The sequence below is a fragment of the Nycticebus coucang genome, chromosome 10 (assembly GCF_027406575.1).
Source record: "Nycticebus coucang isolate mNycCou1 chromosome 10, mNycCou1.pri, whole genome shotgun sequence".
Taxonomy (NCBI): Eukaryota; Metazoa; Chordata; class Mammalia; order Primates; family Lorisidae; genus Nycticebus; species Nycticebus coucang.
In genome coordinates this window covers 81137732-81154725 of record NC_069789.1, presented here as the reverse complement: position 1 = coordinate 81154725, position 16994 = coordinate 81137732, and the positions used below count along the sequence as shown (strand labels likewise).

The window sequence follows — 16994 nt, the reverse complement described above, 5'->3', positions numbered from 1 at the left end:
TGTTGCCACAGGGTTTTGTGGTCCGTCTGCTTTCATCCCTGTCCCTCTCCTGAGTATTCCTGCCCAGTCACATTGGACCTTCTTGCAATTCTATATTCAGATCACACACTGTCTGACTTTGATCTGCACCTGAAATATTCCTCCCCCGATGAATGCCTCGGGCCCCTCAGGAAGCCATTTGCAAACTCTCCGCAGGCTGAGTGAGCCATGTGGCCCCTGCTCACTGTTCCCATCTCTCCCTGTGGTTCCCTCTTTCATAGGACTTGTCACATAGTATCTTAACTGATTTTTGTCTCTCTCCCCTCACTGGAGTGTGAATTATCTGAACACCACTTGGTCTTTATACTCCCAATACTTAATACAAGGGCTGGTAATCTCAGTATGCACTGAGTGAGTGAATGGAAGAATGAATGAGTGAACCCAGCACCTGTAACGGACCTTCTCCCTCCCACGTTCTAGAGTGGTAGCAAGCAACAGTAGCAACCTGTCAACCAGCTCTCAGAAAGCCCCCAGTCTGTGCCCTGCAGTTTTAGGTACTATTCTTCCTCCTACCACCCGTCCCTGCTCCCGGCAGGATGTAGCAGGCCAGTGGGGTTTGGGGCGCTAGAGCCTTTCATCTCCAGGGCTGCAGGAGGGAGAGAGAATGCAGGCTGAATGGAAACCCCACCTATTGCCCTTCACCAAGGACAGTACCTGGCACACGGCCGGTGCTTGGTAACTATTTGCTGGTTGAATGAGTAAAGGCAAAGAAACGGAAGCAATGACTGTATGCTGGGGCAAGAGTGCTCTAGGAGTCAGATGGATTTGTCCAGTGTGTGTCTGAGCTGTGGCACCCAGATTTATTGTAATCAGAACTTTTATCTCTCTAGCTGGGCTTGGTGGCTCACACCTGTAGTCCAGCTGGGATGCTGAAGCAGGTGGATTGCTTGAACTCATGAGTTTGAGATCAGCCTGAGCAAGAGGGAGACCCTATCTCTACTAAAAACAGAAAAATTAGCCAAGGCATTGTGACGGGCACCTGTAGTCCCAGCTACTCAGGAGGCTTAGGCAAGAGGATCTCTTGAGCCCAAGAGTTTGACACCATGGCACTCTACTGAGGGTGACAGAGTGAGACTCTGTCTCAAAAAAAAAAAAAAGAAAGAAAGAAAGAAAAACTTCCTTCTCTGTAAACACCTTGAGGGAAACACCATCATTATGTACTGGAGAGTTTGGGCACTGCAAGCTGAGTGGGCAAGACAGAAAGACTGGCCGGGAGCGGGAGGCAGAAAGACCAACAGAGGGACATTTTCACGAACTGAGTAAAGGAAGAAACTTTCAAAAAAAGAAACAAAAAGATAAAAGAAGAATCTGCCTCACCCAGAAATAGACATGATGTATCTCAGGGTGATGTATTTGCTGTCGGCACGTGGTGCTGCCAGGTGTGTGTGTGGCAGAAAGCGGGGAGGCTTCACTGGCTTGTTTCATTTGCCCTGCCCAGTGGGCAGCTGCCCTGACCTCACTCATGCCGGCTCTCCCCTGTCCTCTCGCGGGCAGCATCCCTTCCCACTGGGATGTTGGACCTGAGTCTGGAAGGTTCTCCTTCCTTCTTCCCCCTCACCTCTCCCTAGGACACTCCTGCTTGTCCTTCAGGTCAAAGTTCGACATGACTCCCCCCAGGAAGCCTTCCTGTGCTCCAGGATGAGGTCAGGATGAGGTCAGGCCCCATCCTAAGCTTCTTGACCACATGCCTTACTTCTTCAGAGTGCTGCTCAAGTCCACCTAGGCTGCTCTTGAACTCATGAGTTTTACTTCTCATAGATCTGGTGACTGGAAGTCCAAGATCAAGGTGCTGAGAGATTCAGTGTCTGGCGAAAGCCCCTGCTTCGTAGATGGTTCTTTTCACTGCCACCTGATAGGGTAGATGGGGCCAGAGGTCCCTCTGGGCCTCTTTTAGAAGGGTGCTGATCCCATCCATCTGGCCTCTGCACTTGGGACCTGATCATCACTTCCAAAAGCAACTACTTCCTTGGCGATTAGGTTTCAACATGTGAATTTCGGGAGTATACAACGTTCAGGCCATAGCAGCATGATTCCAAATATAATAAATAATGTGTGTAGTATTTCTTTAAAAGTCTGCATCTCCCTGCCTCTATCTCCAATGCCCCCGCTTCAGAATTGCCTCTAATTGGGTCGTTTTCTAGAACACAGGTCTGATCTTGTCACTCATATTGACATCACTCAGGAGCTCCTTCTAGGCCCGGCCCCCAGCTTCAGCCATCTCTTACAACTTCTTCAGCCTAGCTGCCCAGACCACATGCATGTTCCAGAATGCACTGTGCACCATGCTTTCTCGCATCCCTCTGTGTCTTTGCATATACTGTTTTCTTCTACCGAGAGCACTGTTACCTCTCCCCCTACCTGGAGGGCTCTTGCTGCAAGTGTCAGCTCCTCTAGTGCCCCAAGCCTCCTTGGCCAGTCTCTGTCCTATATGTCATCACCCTTTTAATGTGCACTGGGAGTTTCCATCTGTGCTCAGCCCTGCTGCCATCGTTTTGTGAACTCCTTGAGGAAATTATTGTCATAGATAAGAAATTTTAAACAAAAGTAATCATAAAATAGATACTAAAGAATCATAAAATAATATTCATGATCTTAACTCCAAAATTGCATTTATTTATAATTACTTTGCTTTCATTTTTTTTTTAAATTGATTCAGGTTCATTGAGGGTACAAAGAATTAGGTTATGCTATTTGCATTTGTTAGGTAAAGTCCCTCTTATAATTGCGGTGTGCCATACACTGTGACTCCCTATTTCCCTCCCTGTCCACCCTTCCTTGTTCCCCCAGCCCCTACCTTGAATTGGTTTGAGTTTTTCTCTTATGTGGATATGTATTATATCATGTACTGGCTTCATATTAGAATTGAGTACGTTGGATTCTTGCTTCTCCATTCTTGTGATGCTTTACTAAGAAGAATGTGTTCCAACACTATCCAGGTTAATACAAAAGATGTAAAATCTCCATCTTTTTTAATGGCTGAATAGTATTCCATGGTATACATATACTACAGGTTGTTCCCACATTTTGGCGATTATAAATTGAACTACAATAGTTTAGTGCAAATGTCCTTATGATAAAATGATTTTTTTTTTCCTTCTGGGTAGATGCCTAGTAGCGGGATTGCAAGATCAAATGAGAGGTCTAATGTGAGTTCTTTGAGGATTCTGCATACCATTTTATTCTTAATCAATGAGATAATTAGTATTGTAGCACTAAGTTGTTATTTCAGCTAAAATTAAAAAAAAAAAAAAACCAAACCTTGAAGCTTCTAGTGGGCTGTGTAGGCCCATCTTCTGTAAGTAAGTTATGGTGATCTCACTGAGCCCATAGACAAAAGCCTGTGTAGTCAGTTTCTAGGAGGGCTCTCAGGGTCATGGTTGGGGCACATCCTCTGTTGACTTCCTCCCAGGTGGCTTTTCTCACCTGCAATATTGGGCCTTCACCATCAGGTGTCACCCTCTCATCAGCGTCGGAAGGCTGCCTCTTTTCAGAACCTCCATTCTTTGCTGAGCGGCAAGGGGGATCGGTCCAGCCTCTACGTGGTCGGTGGCCCAGGGGACCATGGTGCAGCTGGCAGGTAAGAGTGGGCACAGGTGCCTTGGAGGATAAACTCAGAGTATGTCTAGGGAGCTGTAAGCGTAATGCCTTCCTGCCTTGGCATCGTGGCTCTGAGCAGGACCCCTTAAGAGAAAGTGAGGCAGGCAAGTGTGCTTCCCCTCGGCACATCTAATGTGGACAGACAAGGTGGCACAGGGTCTCTTGAGCTATACTTCAGTGACCTTGCCTTGTGTGGTTGAGCTCTGAGAAGGCCTGGGGTTGTTGGAGTAGGGGGAGTTTGCTGGTTTGATTCTACTGTCCTTCTGATGGCATCTTGAAATCAAAAGGTTCAGAGAGTTTTCTTAGCCCAACTAAAGATTTGATGAAATGCAGAGATAGGGACCTCCAAAGAGGCTCCTGACCTACATCCTACCTCAACAAATCCCACCCTCCCCAGTGAGGCCTTCTAGGCTAGCTGCTCTTACCTGGGCTCCATGGATGGACTTGAGGGGCTCCATTAACTCCTGGAGATTTTATATGATATAGTTTTCATCAGATTTTCACTGAGGTTTCTGTACTAAACATTGAGAAATGACTGCTTTGGGGAGCGGGGAGGGGTTGCTCTCTGGTTCTGCAGCAGGCTCTGAGGGGCCTCAGACAGCTGGGGGGTACCCCCCGATCTTGGCCCTAGCTGACTTTTCTTGCTGGTTGAGTTCAGTGGAACTCTGGCCTCCAGTGCTGGACTCTAGAGTCTGAGAGGCATTGTTTACCTGAAGCCAGGGAAGGGCTGGCCCGGTGCCTGACCCTCTGCCCTCATCAGTCTCTGGTCTCCTCCCAGGGTGGCTAAGGCTCCGCCCCGGCGTGCTCTCAGCGTGGAGGATGTGGGTGCCCCCAGTCTGGCTCGCACAGTGGGCCGTGTGGTGGAAGTGTTCCCCGATGGCACGAGCCAGCTGCAGCTACAACGCTCCCCGGAGGGCACCTTTGGCTTCTGTGTGGCTTCTGGGAATGGGCGCCGGGATTCAGGTATGCCCCCTCCCTTTCCTGGGCCCCACAGCCTTGGGGGCCTTAGCAACACAGTGGTACCTTCTGTGGGCAGAGGTTTTTCTGGTTCTAACTCAGGAAGCCTCTCCACTAAAGGACTAGAATTATTCCTTCAGGGGCTCTTTGTGAATTGTCCAGGGCCGCCTAGGAATCTGCACTTGGAGCGTATTTGCCCTGGGCAGCTGCAGCTCTGAGAAGGCCTGGGGTTGCAGGGGCAGGTGGAGTTGGCAGTTTGACTTCACTGTCCCCTAGCTGTCTGATGACATCTGGAAATCAAAATCCTGAAGGCTGTCTTTTCAGAGGAGAGCCAGAGGGAAGGTGTCTGTGCTTGCCGGGTCTCAGCAATTGCTTTGATGTGGCTGATGTGTTGAAATGATGCCCTTCCTCCAGCTGCTGGGGACGTCTGGGCATGTGCAGCTGCCTGCTCTGTCCTTCCCCTGGGCCAGCACCTGAGACCTATGCTCAGATGAATCCTGGCTCCAGGCTCCTGGCCGGGCTGCCCACCGGGTCTTCAGTGGTGACTGTGATGGCCAGTGCCTGGACATACAGCCTGGTGGGGGCAGTGAGGAGGTCTGGGCATCACTCTGCGTTCTGGCCCAGACATCCATGAGTCTTTCAGGGCCCTGGCCTTTCCCCAAGGTCTGAGGTCCAGAAGGCATCTCAAGGGACCCTGAAAGATTCCCCAGATGAGATGAGCAGGGAAGGAAGGCAGGTCTGCGGGGGGGAGGAAGGAAGAGAAAAGGGAGAGACACATGTTCAGAAGCCGGCCATGGCGGGGCTCTGCTGAGGAAGGGTTAGCTCTGCACTTTGATCTCCTGGGTCAAAGTTGTTAAGCCTGGAAAAAGGAATCTGCCTGATGCCGACCACAGCGGGAGTTTCTGTGCTGGTTCCATCATTCACTGTTTCGGCAAATATACAATGAGCACTTCCTGTGTGTTGAAGATACCAAGGATATAGCAGTAAATGGAACAGACAAAATCCCTGTCCTCATGAGTATACATTCCAGTGAGGGAGCTACACTATATCTGCAAAAGGTATACTCTGATATATTACGTGTTATCTTTGTCAGATAGTGAAAAGTGCTGAGAAGCATACACACAAAGCAGGCATGGCAGATGCCACTGTACAGGAGGTGGGGTGGCTTTCTGATAGGAGGACATGAGTAGAAATGGGGATAGGGTGAGGGTAGGCAAGTGAGGGTCTGGGCGAGGAGCATTCCAGGCTGTTCGCACAGCAAGTGCAAGGGCCCCGTGGCAGGGCTGAGTTTGGCTTGTTGGAGGCACTGTGATGAGGTCAGGCTGGACAGTTTAAAGGGGACAGGAGGAGCTGAGCTGAGAAGGACGGCAGGGCTGTGCCACTATCAGGGGCTTTGGCTTTCATGAGAGACCAGAGCCAGGGGAGGACTGGCACTCTGATTTACACTTTTAACAGAGCTGCTGACCACTGCATCGAGAATAGACTCCAGTGGGACAGAGGAAGGTACAGCCAGGAAGACCTGTTTAAATTATTTCAACAGTCCAGGAGAGAGATAATGGTGGCTTGGACTGGGGGTAGCTGTGGAGATGGTGACAAAGGAGTTGGATTTCTGTTTGATTTGAACCAGAAATCCTGCGTTTGCTGAAGGATTAGACATGAGTGTGAGAGGAAGAGAGGGCAGACCTTTCCCCATTGTAGACCTCAGGAGAGTGAAATGTCTGTCCTCACAGGGAGATGACATTTGTGAACACAGGCTGATCATCAGAAAGCACTCCCCAGGCTGTCGGCCCCTCTGCCTTTTCCTATAGCCTCCTCTCCCTTGTGTGAGGTGGGACAGGCCGGCCTAGACAGGCAGTGTGAAGTCACAGAGTCACAGAGTTAGTACATGGTAGGTTTGTACTTCAGCACCTCTGCTGGCTGTGTGACCTTAAGCAGATGTCTCACCCCCTCTGAGCCTCAGTTCCCTAATTTGTGAAATGAAGGCAATAAAAGCTACCTTGAAGAGTCATAGGAACATTCAATAAGGTTTACAGGAAAATGCTTGGCACTTTTCGTACCTTCCTTCTTCAGACAGAGATGGCATATTTGGGGAACAGAACCCCAGAGGGAAACAGCATCATCTACACAGACGTTCATCTGTAATGTGCAATCATATACAATAGGGCATTGTACTGTGTCCCAAAACCTCCCCCAAAGTCCCTTTTGGCCTCTCTGGAGGTGGTGTGAGCCTCTCCCCCATCATTTACCATGGAGCTCTGATGGGCAGGGGTCTCTAAGGACCCAGGGCGCCCTCACCTGGGCTGGTGCCAGCTCTCCCTGTCCTGCCAGGTGCTGCCCTGCTCCTGCTGCTGCAGTGAGGCACTGGATGTCACACAAGACCCTCACACACACAAAGCAAGGTCACCTCCCAAGTCTCTGAGGGGTGGTGAGATGGTTTTGTGCCCTGTGGTGAGCCCTCAGGGTGCTGGTGAGATCTTGCTGGGACAGTGGGCTTTGCCTCCTGCTTCTGATCAGATACAACACAGAGATAGCACATCCTTTTTTTTGTTTGTTTTTGTTTGAGACAGCATCTCATTTTGTCACCTCGGTAGAGTGCTCTGGCGTCACAGCTCACAGCAACCTCCAACTCTTGGGCTCAAGCGATTCTCTTTTTTTTTTTTTTTTTGTAGAGACAGGGTCTCACTTTATGGCCCTTGGTAGAGTGCCGTGGCCTCACACAGCTCACAGCAACCTCCAACTCTTGGGCTCAAGCGATTCTCTTTTTTTTTTTTTTTGTAGAGACAGGGTCTCACTTTATGGCCCTCGGTAGAGTGCCGTGGCCTCACACAGCTCACAGCAACCTCCAACTCCTGGGCTTAAGCGATTCTCTTGCCTCAGCCTCCCGAGTAGCTGGGACTACAGGCGCCCGCCACAACGCCCGGCTAGCGATTCTCTTGCCTTAGCCTCCCAAGTAGCTGTAACTACAGGTGCCTGCCACAACGCCTGGCTATTTTTTAGAGACAGGGTCTCGCTTTTGCTCAGCTGGTCTTAAACTCCTGAACTCAAGCGATGCACCCACCTTGGCCTCCCAAAGTGCTAGGCTTATAGGCGTGAGCCACAGCGCCTGGCACCCTTAACATAAGCCATTTCCAGCAGACAATAACTGCCTACAGTAGCAGTGTCTGTCATATATTTGTCATGACTCTACCCAGGTGTCCCCCAAATGGCTGCAGCAAGGAGGACATCGATGTCGGGTCTGGCTCTGGCTGCCTCCTTTTGAGCTTTATCATTACTCCCCACTCACATCTCCTGCAATGCATCAGCCACTCCCCCAGGTTTACCCTGGGGTAGGGGCTCATCTTACCTGCCCTCTCCCCATGCCACCTGGGTAGACAGGGCAGGCAGGCAGCTCACACGACTGATAAAGGAGGCAAAAACTAGGTAAGGATGAGTGAAAAAGCCCTTGCAGACAAGGTGGCGGACATACTTTGTCAGGGGAGGCAGAGAAGGGGGGCCCACACCGCAGACCAGGGAGAGGGACGTGTGCACAGTCTGGGTTTGCTAAACCCAGAGGTGCAAACCTTCAGGTGATTCAGTGGTGGAGGAGGCGCTGCTAATACATTTCCAACCCTCAGAGGGTGGGCTCTACAACATCCGCCCTCCACTGGGGCCAGAGCTGGGTTGCACAAAGCTCTCTAGGGCTGGTGGACCAGAGAGAGGACTTTCTACTAATACAAGGTGCAGTGAGTGGTTTCGAGGCAGAGATCAAGTAAGGAGACCAGATGCCTTTTGGGGTCTCTGCTAAGACCCTGATTCTGGGGAAAGGAAGTGGAGACATTTCACGTAGGGAATTAACTTATGTTTGTAATGTGGAGCTGGCCAGTTAGCCCAGGAACAGTGAGGGTGTCTAGGGCTGGTCAAGCGCCCTGGTGAATTCCTCTGGTGTTATCAGCCACACTGGGTGTGTACCCTGCAGTCCTCCAGCAGGCTCGGCTGTGCCCTCAGACCCCTACATCCACACAGCGTAAAACATGACAGCAAAGGCTCCAGCTCCCCTAGGGACAGCCTGCCCTTCATTTCATCTCTCAGTTGGGAGCAGCTGAAGGGGAATTTGACAGGTATCCAGCCTCCGCAGGAGGGGCTCCCTCAGCTGGGGCCCAGAAGAGGCCAGGGGAAGCCCCATGAGGTCTACAGTGGGGCCCCTGAGAGCTGGAGCCCGGGAAGGGAGCAGACAGCAGGTTCCCCCAGGCTCACTCTTGGTGCCTTCTTTACCCAGGGAATGTTCATATGGGCCAGGAGGGCCTCTTTGGGTGGGGGGGTGGGGCTGTGAAGAGAAGAGTGAGTCACCTTGGCTTTTAAATATGTGGGTAGAGTTTTTATTTTCCCTAGACTTTTGCTCATATGCCTCAAAATCCTAATCAAGGAACCACATCTGAGTAAGACTGAGGGCAAGGTTAGTCCCCAACAATACTGCAAAGCACAGTAGGCTCGACCTGGCTTCAGCCACTTTGCTATTCCCGTGATGCCTTTCTGGCACCCCGTCTTGAAGCCTGACCTGGGCTCCTTGAGGACAGCAACTGGATCAGAGTTATCAATCCCACTTAGCACAGTGCCTGGCACCTAGTAGGTACAGTTCTTAATTTTCTAAAATTATTTTCCTTCCTATTCTACAATAAAAGCTCAGAAAAAGATAAGATTAGCTCATTCACACTGGAAAATAAATGAATAAAAATAGCTTAAAGCACTATTTGAGTGGGGGTGCAGAGTCTAACTCAGTTGCCCTGGGTAGAGCACTATGGCGTCATAGCTCACAGCAACCTTAAACTCAAGAGATCCTCTTGCCTTACCTTCCGAGTAGCCTGAACTACAGGCACCCAACACGATGCCCAGCTAGTCTTTCTATTTTTAGTAGAGACAGGGTCTTGCTCTTGAACTCCTGAATGCTGGAGGTTTACCTGCCTTGGCCTCCCAGAGCTGGGATTACAGGCGTGAGCAACCATGTCTGGCCATGCATAAAGCACTATTTGCACTTAGCAGCATTTCCATTTTAAAGAGGAGCCAAGAAATGAAGCAGTGCTATATATACGTGTGCAAAGCCAGCTGGGGCTGCGGGTGAGATGGTGGGGGGTGTGTGTGAAGTGCCCTGCATGAGCACTCCCCAGGCAGCACCTGTGTGCACAGAGGCGAGTCCTGATTGCGTTTCATGTACTCAGTTCTCCTGTTTGCCTTTGCAGGGATCTACGTGCAGGAGATGGCTGATGTGAGCACGGCCAAGCTGTACTCCGGGCTGCTGGGGGTGGGCGACGAGATCCTCGAGGTGAACGGGGCGAAGGTGGCAGGGCTGGGCTTGGTTCACATTAAGGAGCTCCTGGCCCACTCAGAGAGCTTGTTTGTCCGTGTCCTAAGGCAGAGGCCTGCTCCACGGTGACCCCCCTCCACAGTGTCACCCCTCAGAAGCTCTGAACCACCCCATGGCGTTAGCTAGGAGTGAGCAGCACAGTGCTGCTTTGTGGCAGAGACACACATCACGGTGTCATCTGTGCCCTTGGGCTGTGGCAATGCTGCTGTGACTAACTCCTCTGGGGGAGGCGAGGAGCTTGGTTGCATGTTTTGTTTAAGGTCACTTATGCAGAACTGGAGAAAGAAAATACGGGTTGACAGGTCTGCCATGGCGGAGAGTATCCACATCAACTTGCACCTTTCTTGGCAAGGGGATGAGAGTGCTTTGGTGGGTCCCTGAGTGCAGCCTCCACTCCAGGTACGGGTCCCTGTCAAAAGCTCCCCTCGTTCCCAGCACCCCAGGACCAAAGATTAAGTGCTTAGCCGTCTTGGCCGTGAGCCCTAGTGGTTCTCGGCCATGTCCCTCCACCCTCCCACTCATCACCTCTGCTCTTTAACCAGGGACGGGCAAGTGTCCTAGAGTAACACCCTTACAGCCAACCCCAAATCAGAATGTGAAATGTGTGGTCTGACAAAAGAGTTTTATGCCCCTTTTGGGTGTGAGAATATCTGGGAGATGTTATCTGGTAGCCAGAATACGAAAAATTTCTAGGGAATTTTTATGATGTATAAAGCTGAAGTAAAAAAAGGAAACCAAGACCAACTTCAGGGAAATGCAGCTGTGGTGGCCAAGATCCAGCTCAGTCCCCCACCCACCATCCGCACCCCGCTCTCTGGCCCTGCCCTCTGCCCCTGCCTGGGTGGAAGTGGGCCTGCTGTGGCCTGGCCTGCAAGGGCCTCTGTCTTAGTTCTCCTGTCCAGTTTGGAGACAGGAGGTGGGCAGCAGGGAGTGGGTGGTATGTGTCAGTCTTAAATTATTAAAAATCCAAGCTGAAGCTTTTTCCATTTTGAGTTGCTCAGTTTTGAGCTGACTTTCATCAGGCTGGGACGGGGTTGGGGAGGGACGCTACGGGCCTGGCGGTGGCTGTGCCTGAGGGGAAGGCTGGGAGGCCTAGGGTTAGGGTTACAGATGATATGAGAGGCACAGCCTCCAGAGAGGCCAGCCTCCTTTGGTAGGGGAGGAGCCCCAGGCCAGGTTTATGATCAGGAGAGAGAACAGGTGCAACAGAGGAGTGGAGTCAGCAGCTCGGGGCTGTTTAGAGCTTGCCAGGGTGCCAGCCGTGGGGAAAATGACAACCACCCCAAACCAAAACAATATAGCCCTCAGCAGAATCAGGTTTAAATGATGTCAAGGGCAGCTTTCATCAGGCCAGGAGGACACTGAGGGAGGTGTGGCTGAGGAAAAGGTGATGGGGGTGTGAGGACGCAACTCTGAATGTCAACAAAGGGGGGAATGTGGATGGGGAGAGTGGGGGCCAGCATTCTGTGGCCCAGGGCCTTGGCAGCGGAGCCAGTGAAAGTCCCTTCCTTCATTATGCACCTGGAAGCGGGGGTGAGGGGGTGCTCAGGGCTCTGGGGCTGACTGGAGGGGTAAAGGAGAAATCAGGAGGGTCTGGCAGGTGAGCAGAGGGCCGGAGGCTGTGAAGAGGGCCCTGGGGTACCCCAAGTGGAGAGGTAGCCCTACAGAAGGAATCTACAAGTATGGAGAAACGCTGGCAGCTCCTGTACCCCAATTCCTGGCAGCAAGATCACAAAACTGGAGAAATTTCACATTGCCAAAAGCTTCTAGGGGCCCAAGACACTTTTGTTCTCCATATGACAAGGACAACTCGCCTTTGCAGCTGGGAAGAAGCAGGAGTGGGGGGTGGGTGCTCAGCTGGGAGAGGACAGGAAAAGATGTCAGGAGTGTCTATTGCCCGCCAGGTGTGGGCCGGGCTCTTGACATATCTCATTTAGTTGTTAAAATAGTCCTGCCAGGCGTGTCCTGCATGTTGTCTTCATTTTACATAGATGGGGAACCACATTCAATGACAATGACAGGGTATGGTACCCTGCCAACTGGCTTGGGGCCCACTGTCCCCACTGCAGTCCCCAACCCCATGCCAGGAAAGGTTTATTGTTAGGGGGAAGTGAGGGAGGCACCCAGGGTAGCAGTGGGGGCTCCCCAGCCTCCAGACAGTGATCTCCTTCCAAGGAGGCAAAAGCGCCCCTTCGGGGCATCCCAGCTCCTCCCTGGGGTAAACTAGGACTGGAGGCCCCGCCTGGGTAGGAGGGAGAGGGCTTCAGTTCCTCTGGTCTTCGTCTGAGATCATCATCCACTCTGCCTGGGGAACTGCTGACCCAGAAAGTGTGTTCCAACCCTGCCTCAGGCACCAGTCAGAACCTTCTTCCCCAGAACTTGATTTATTACCCCAGTGCCAGGCCAGTGCCAAGCAAGAGCTTCTGGATGTGAGAAAGACCCACTCACCCCGGTAGGCTGCAGTCTGGGGCAGGCACACACACATCCTAACACTGGGGAGGACGGGAAGAGCTGGTGCCTGGTGTAGCCTGGCAGGGACAGCCAAGGGGGTGGTGAGTGATTAATGGTCAGGAGGCTTAGGAGGAGGTGCAAGCAAGAGGGGTTTTATAAAATGAGTAGAGACTCATGCAAGGACACCCACGCTGAGGCACAGGAAAGAAACAGCCATGTGCAAAGCTGTGGCTTTTCACTTTATCTGGTCTATGGTTCCCTCCCCTCCCGCCACCGAGGTTTACAGAAGGCGCCAGACATTGGTACTACACGGAACATTAAGTGGCGATAACTTTGCCACATGTCAGTCTCCTTGGTGTGTGTGGGGGGGAGCGATTTCAGAAGCCACCAGCAGGACTGAGAGCACATCTCCTCAGTGTCCTGGGAGGCCTGAGTCTGTCGTGGGCCCTGGGACCAGGATGTGACTGTGTACTCAGCAACTGCCCTGCATAGGTCCTGCCCTGATTCGGCCGCCCGCACCTCCTCCTGCTCTACAGAAGCCACTTTGCTGGGACACTGGTGCCTTCTGCAAGTTGGGACAGCAGGCTGGGCTGTCTCAACAGCTAGGCAGGCAGCAGGGGGCCGGCTCACTCTATACTCCAAGGCTGTGTGCCAGCTGTGCCCTCCCAGACACGCTGCAGGAGACTCGGGGCCAAGGCTGCTCCACCACTTTCTAGCTTTTGTCAGGCCTGTCCTGCCGTGGTCTGCACATGGCCCCTTGGAGAGGGCACCAGGCCCACTGCGCCACCTCGGGGATGCCATGGCCTGTGTCCCAAGGCCTCCTCTGCGAGGTAGGTTCTGGGCTGGTGACATCCACTGGGCTCAAGGTAACCAGAGCCACAGTGGGGTCGAGTAACCTTTGGAGCCCAAAGATTGACAGAAGACGGGAGTCCAGGAATTTTACATGCCCCCAACACACACACACACACACACACACACACCCCTTGGTGTTATTCGACCTCACTTTGCCATTGAGGAATGCAGAGTTGGGGGATGGAGGAGGACAGACCCCAGCCATGCTGGAAGGTGCTCTGTGGGCCCAGCTGGGCTGGCCAGAGGGATGGGAGGGAGCATGGGACCCAAGGACCTGCACATCTGTGTACAGCGAAAGCAGGGTGTGCGGGAAGTAGTACCTGATGCGTGCAGGGTCCCCAGGTCTCAGGCATGCTGGAGGAGCCCCAGGATCCAGTTTGGGAAACCAGCAATAACCTGGGAATTCAGGACAGTGCAGTGGTTGTGCCGTCCCTCCCCCTGCCCTTTCTGCTCCACAAATATTCCAAGAGCTCTGCTGGGGCCACTAAGGGCACAGTCCTGTGTCCTCATAGCAACTTTGCCAGAGGGAAAGAATTTACAATAGAGGAATTCCAGACTCAATAGTTAAATCACTGATCCAAGGTCACAACAGCAAATAAATAGTGGAGGCTGAATTCGAACCCAGTGCTCGGAGACTCCTACCCTGCACCCTTCTGCCCTGCTGGTCCTGGCCAGGCTCAGTGCCTCTAGTAGCTGCGGCACCACAGCCTGTGGGAGCCCTGAGCTGGCTGAGCCTGGCCGCCGCCTCCCCAGGGCTCTGGGGCTCTGCTTCTGTTTCAGAAAGTGGGGTCTGTGCTGGAGAAGGGCAGCTCACTTTCCAGGGTGGTGTTTCCCAAATGCAGGCACAGCTCACTCAATGGCCATAAATTAAGCAATTTTGTGGGTTGAAACCATCATCAAAAATAAAAAATAGAACATGATAGAAAATATTAGTGCCTTGCACAAGGCAAAAGTAGGTTTTGAGAAATATTTTCTCTGCGTGTATGTGTGTGTTGAGCTGTAATTTACAGTGTGGTTATGGCTCTGCTGTGAGGAAGGCAGGAGAAACACCTCTCTACCCCCACCTGGAACCAAGGCTCAGGGAGGCTGTCACCACTCTCCCACAATGGTTCTGCCAACCTTGGGTCGCCCTGCCAGGGGCTGAGAAAACCTCCCCAGCTTGGCCGCTCAGGGGAAGAGGCAGCCTCAGTCATAGGACACTGTCTCCAGGAAGAGGCCTGTGACCCAGAAGAGGATGCGTGACAGGACTGTGGACTTTCTGGTCTCCAAATTGGCTCTGGGCAGCAGGATTCCCATGTGGGACATAATGGCGGGGGCTTTGGTGGTTGGTTCCTGGATCGCACCAGCCCCAACACCCGTTCCTTCACCCCCTTAACGCTTATCCTGTCTGCTTATCTGTGTGCCTTTGCTGGAACATCTTTCCCCTTGTGCACCACCAAACCACTGGCAGCCTGCAAAGACAGTAGAGGTGCCTGCATTCCAGGACACAGCATGTAGACCTGGTCCCCTCGCCTTAGCTACCGTGGGATCTTGTACCAAGGGCTCTTTATTGTGACTGTCTACAGGTAGAAATGCTTGTTCTTCTCCCAGACTTACCTGGCAACAACTGAACCTCCCTAGTCCATCTGCCCAACTCAAATCCCCAGACTGGTTCTGGAGCTATTCAAAAGGCTCTGCTGTCACCAGATCCCTTTCTCTCCTTCCCTCTCCCTGTCCTCTGCAAAGACTCCCTCTGTCCTATACAGCCAGAGCACCTGCTTAGAAATGGCAACAGTCTTCCTTGGCAAGAGGCTCTGCCCAGCTCTCTCTGGCTGTGGGTTTGGCCGGGTCGGAGTGCTGGGCCTTGAGGAGGTGGGCTGCTGGGACTGGCTCTGATACTCTGCCCATGCCGCCAGGGCTTACCAGCTGCCCTGCCGGTCCTGGAGGGTAGCCGGGGCTCCCTGTGGATGCCAGGCTGCCCGCTGGCCTTGCCTTTGTCTTGTCCTTCTGCAAGCTGGACGCAGGCCCCTCCTCACAGTGTGGAGCTTCCCTTAGGGGTCTGGCCAGGTGCCAGGCACCCGGAGGAGGCCTCCCCTGCTTTGGGAAGCCCACATCCCCAGAATGGAAACAGCTCCAGCTGTGAGGAAAGACAAGCCAGCTGCCAAGGGCTACAATGGAAGCCCCCAGGCAGGAGGTCCTGCTCCATCTGGGGAACAAAAGGCTCCCAGCAGAGCCAGCTGTGGTCCCTGGTGGCCCCAAAGCTCACCAGCCTCCACCAGCTCTCCAGTTAGTCTCAGGAACAGGAGGGTGGTATGCTCACAGCAACATTCAGATGCCACAGTTCTCATTCTCAGCCTGGGCTCCTCGGACTGCGTTGCCAAGGTTTTCTTGGTTTATACAATAAGGGCTTTGGTTCACTTAGTACTTTTATTTCCAGCCAAATAAACAAAAGCTCCAAAGCATTTTATCAGCAAGGTAGACCTGCCTGGTAGACCAGTAGATTTCTTGAACTTTATGACAGGCTTAAAGAATTTGTGACATGGTCACATACAGGCCAACTGGTAGTCACGCTCAGGTACTTCTAATTCAGTACTTCCACCTACCACCAGCTGGTCTGTACAGCAGATCAACCCTCTTCCCCCTCCTCTGCTTTATTCTACCATTTCTCAGGTTAGAGGGATGGCTTAGTGAGACGCCTGCTTCCAAATGGCCTTTTTCTTTTAAGGGAGGCCTTGTATGGTCCAATCAGACCTGGGTTCCAACCCTGACTACCACTTACTAGTATTCCTCAGAGACGTCTTTACTGGTCCATGACTCAGTTTTCAGGTTTAAAATGGGGCTCAACGGTATTTTCCTTCTGGAGTTCTGAGAATTAAATGAAAACAATGTTTTTGGCCCTCAACATGTATCTACATCTTTGTTAAAGACCTGCCCAGAACACCAGATGCTCATCAAATATTGTACAGAAGTATTAGTCACTGTTTAGATAGAAAATTTGAGAAATTTGCTTCTAGAAGAGTTGATGACCTCTTCCCAAAGGGCAGCCAACCTTAATGTGAACCTTTGTGACCAGAAAAAGAATTGAAGGGTGTGTGTTAGGGATGGCGGTGATAAGGGCGGCAGATGGGGAGGAAACACTATTTCTAAGAGGTCAGATTCAGGAGCACACGTCCACAGTGGCTTCTGGAGCCCATCACCCCCTCTCAGAAGTGCAACCGTGGTGACATTTGCTCAGGCTTTGCCTGCACCTGCACAAACAGGAGCCACTGCCAATGCTCTGCGTGTCAGCACCTGGGCAAGAGAGCCGTTTCCAGACAGCTGACCCTCTGGGAGGTGCCAAGGGTCTTTTACTGATTTGAAATTTGTCCTCTTGAGCAGTGACCTATGTGGCAGAATGGGCAGGCCTGTCCTTCCTGTGAATTTCATTTCTGCCTCACGTCTTCTTGCCTTTTAACATTTTTAACCTGAGTTTTACCTGAGTCTTGCAGCCTGTGGGACATTCTGGCTCTTTCGCTACCCAGCTGGGCCACGGGTGGAATCAGAGCATGGCGGAACCGGCTCCCTCAGCCTTGCAGAGACAAAACGGTCTCCTTCATCTAAAGCCACACTGCTCCCTGGGGTGGGCAGAGGTGATCTGCTTCTACCAGGGGATCAGTTAACCCTAACTCTCCAAATAACTCCTCGCTTCCCTGGCAAGGCTGGTCAGTAGTTTATTTGCCCTTTCCTTTTCTGCCTGGTCATGGCAACTGCGTGAGAAATCAGGCTGGGGACTTGCACTGAT

The 16994-nt window shown here is 52.2% G+C and overlaps 1 protein-coding gene across 2 annotated transcripts in view; it reads left to right on the top strand.

Moving 5' to 3' along the window:
* Positions 1 to 10933, top strand: part of KIAA1614 (KIAA1614 ortholog) — a 40160-nt gene extending 29227 nt beyond the window's left edge. Inside the window, exons 8-10 of one of the 2 annotated variants that reach the window (XM_053605328.1) lie at positions 3489 to 3616; positions 4415 to 4599; positions 9807 to 10933. In XM_053605328.1, the coding sequence (XP_053461303.1) occupies positions 3489 to 3616; positions 4415 to 4599; positions 9807 to 10000 (507 nt within the window). In that variant the 3' untranslated portion in view covers positions 10001 to 10933. Of the gene's footprint in view, positions 1 to 3488; positions 3617 to 4414; positions 5336 to 9806 lie in introns of those variants that run through there. The other variant, XM_053605327.1, reaches the window with a different exon arrangement.
* Positions 10934 to 16994: the final 6061 nt, after the last annotated feature.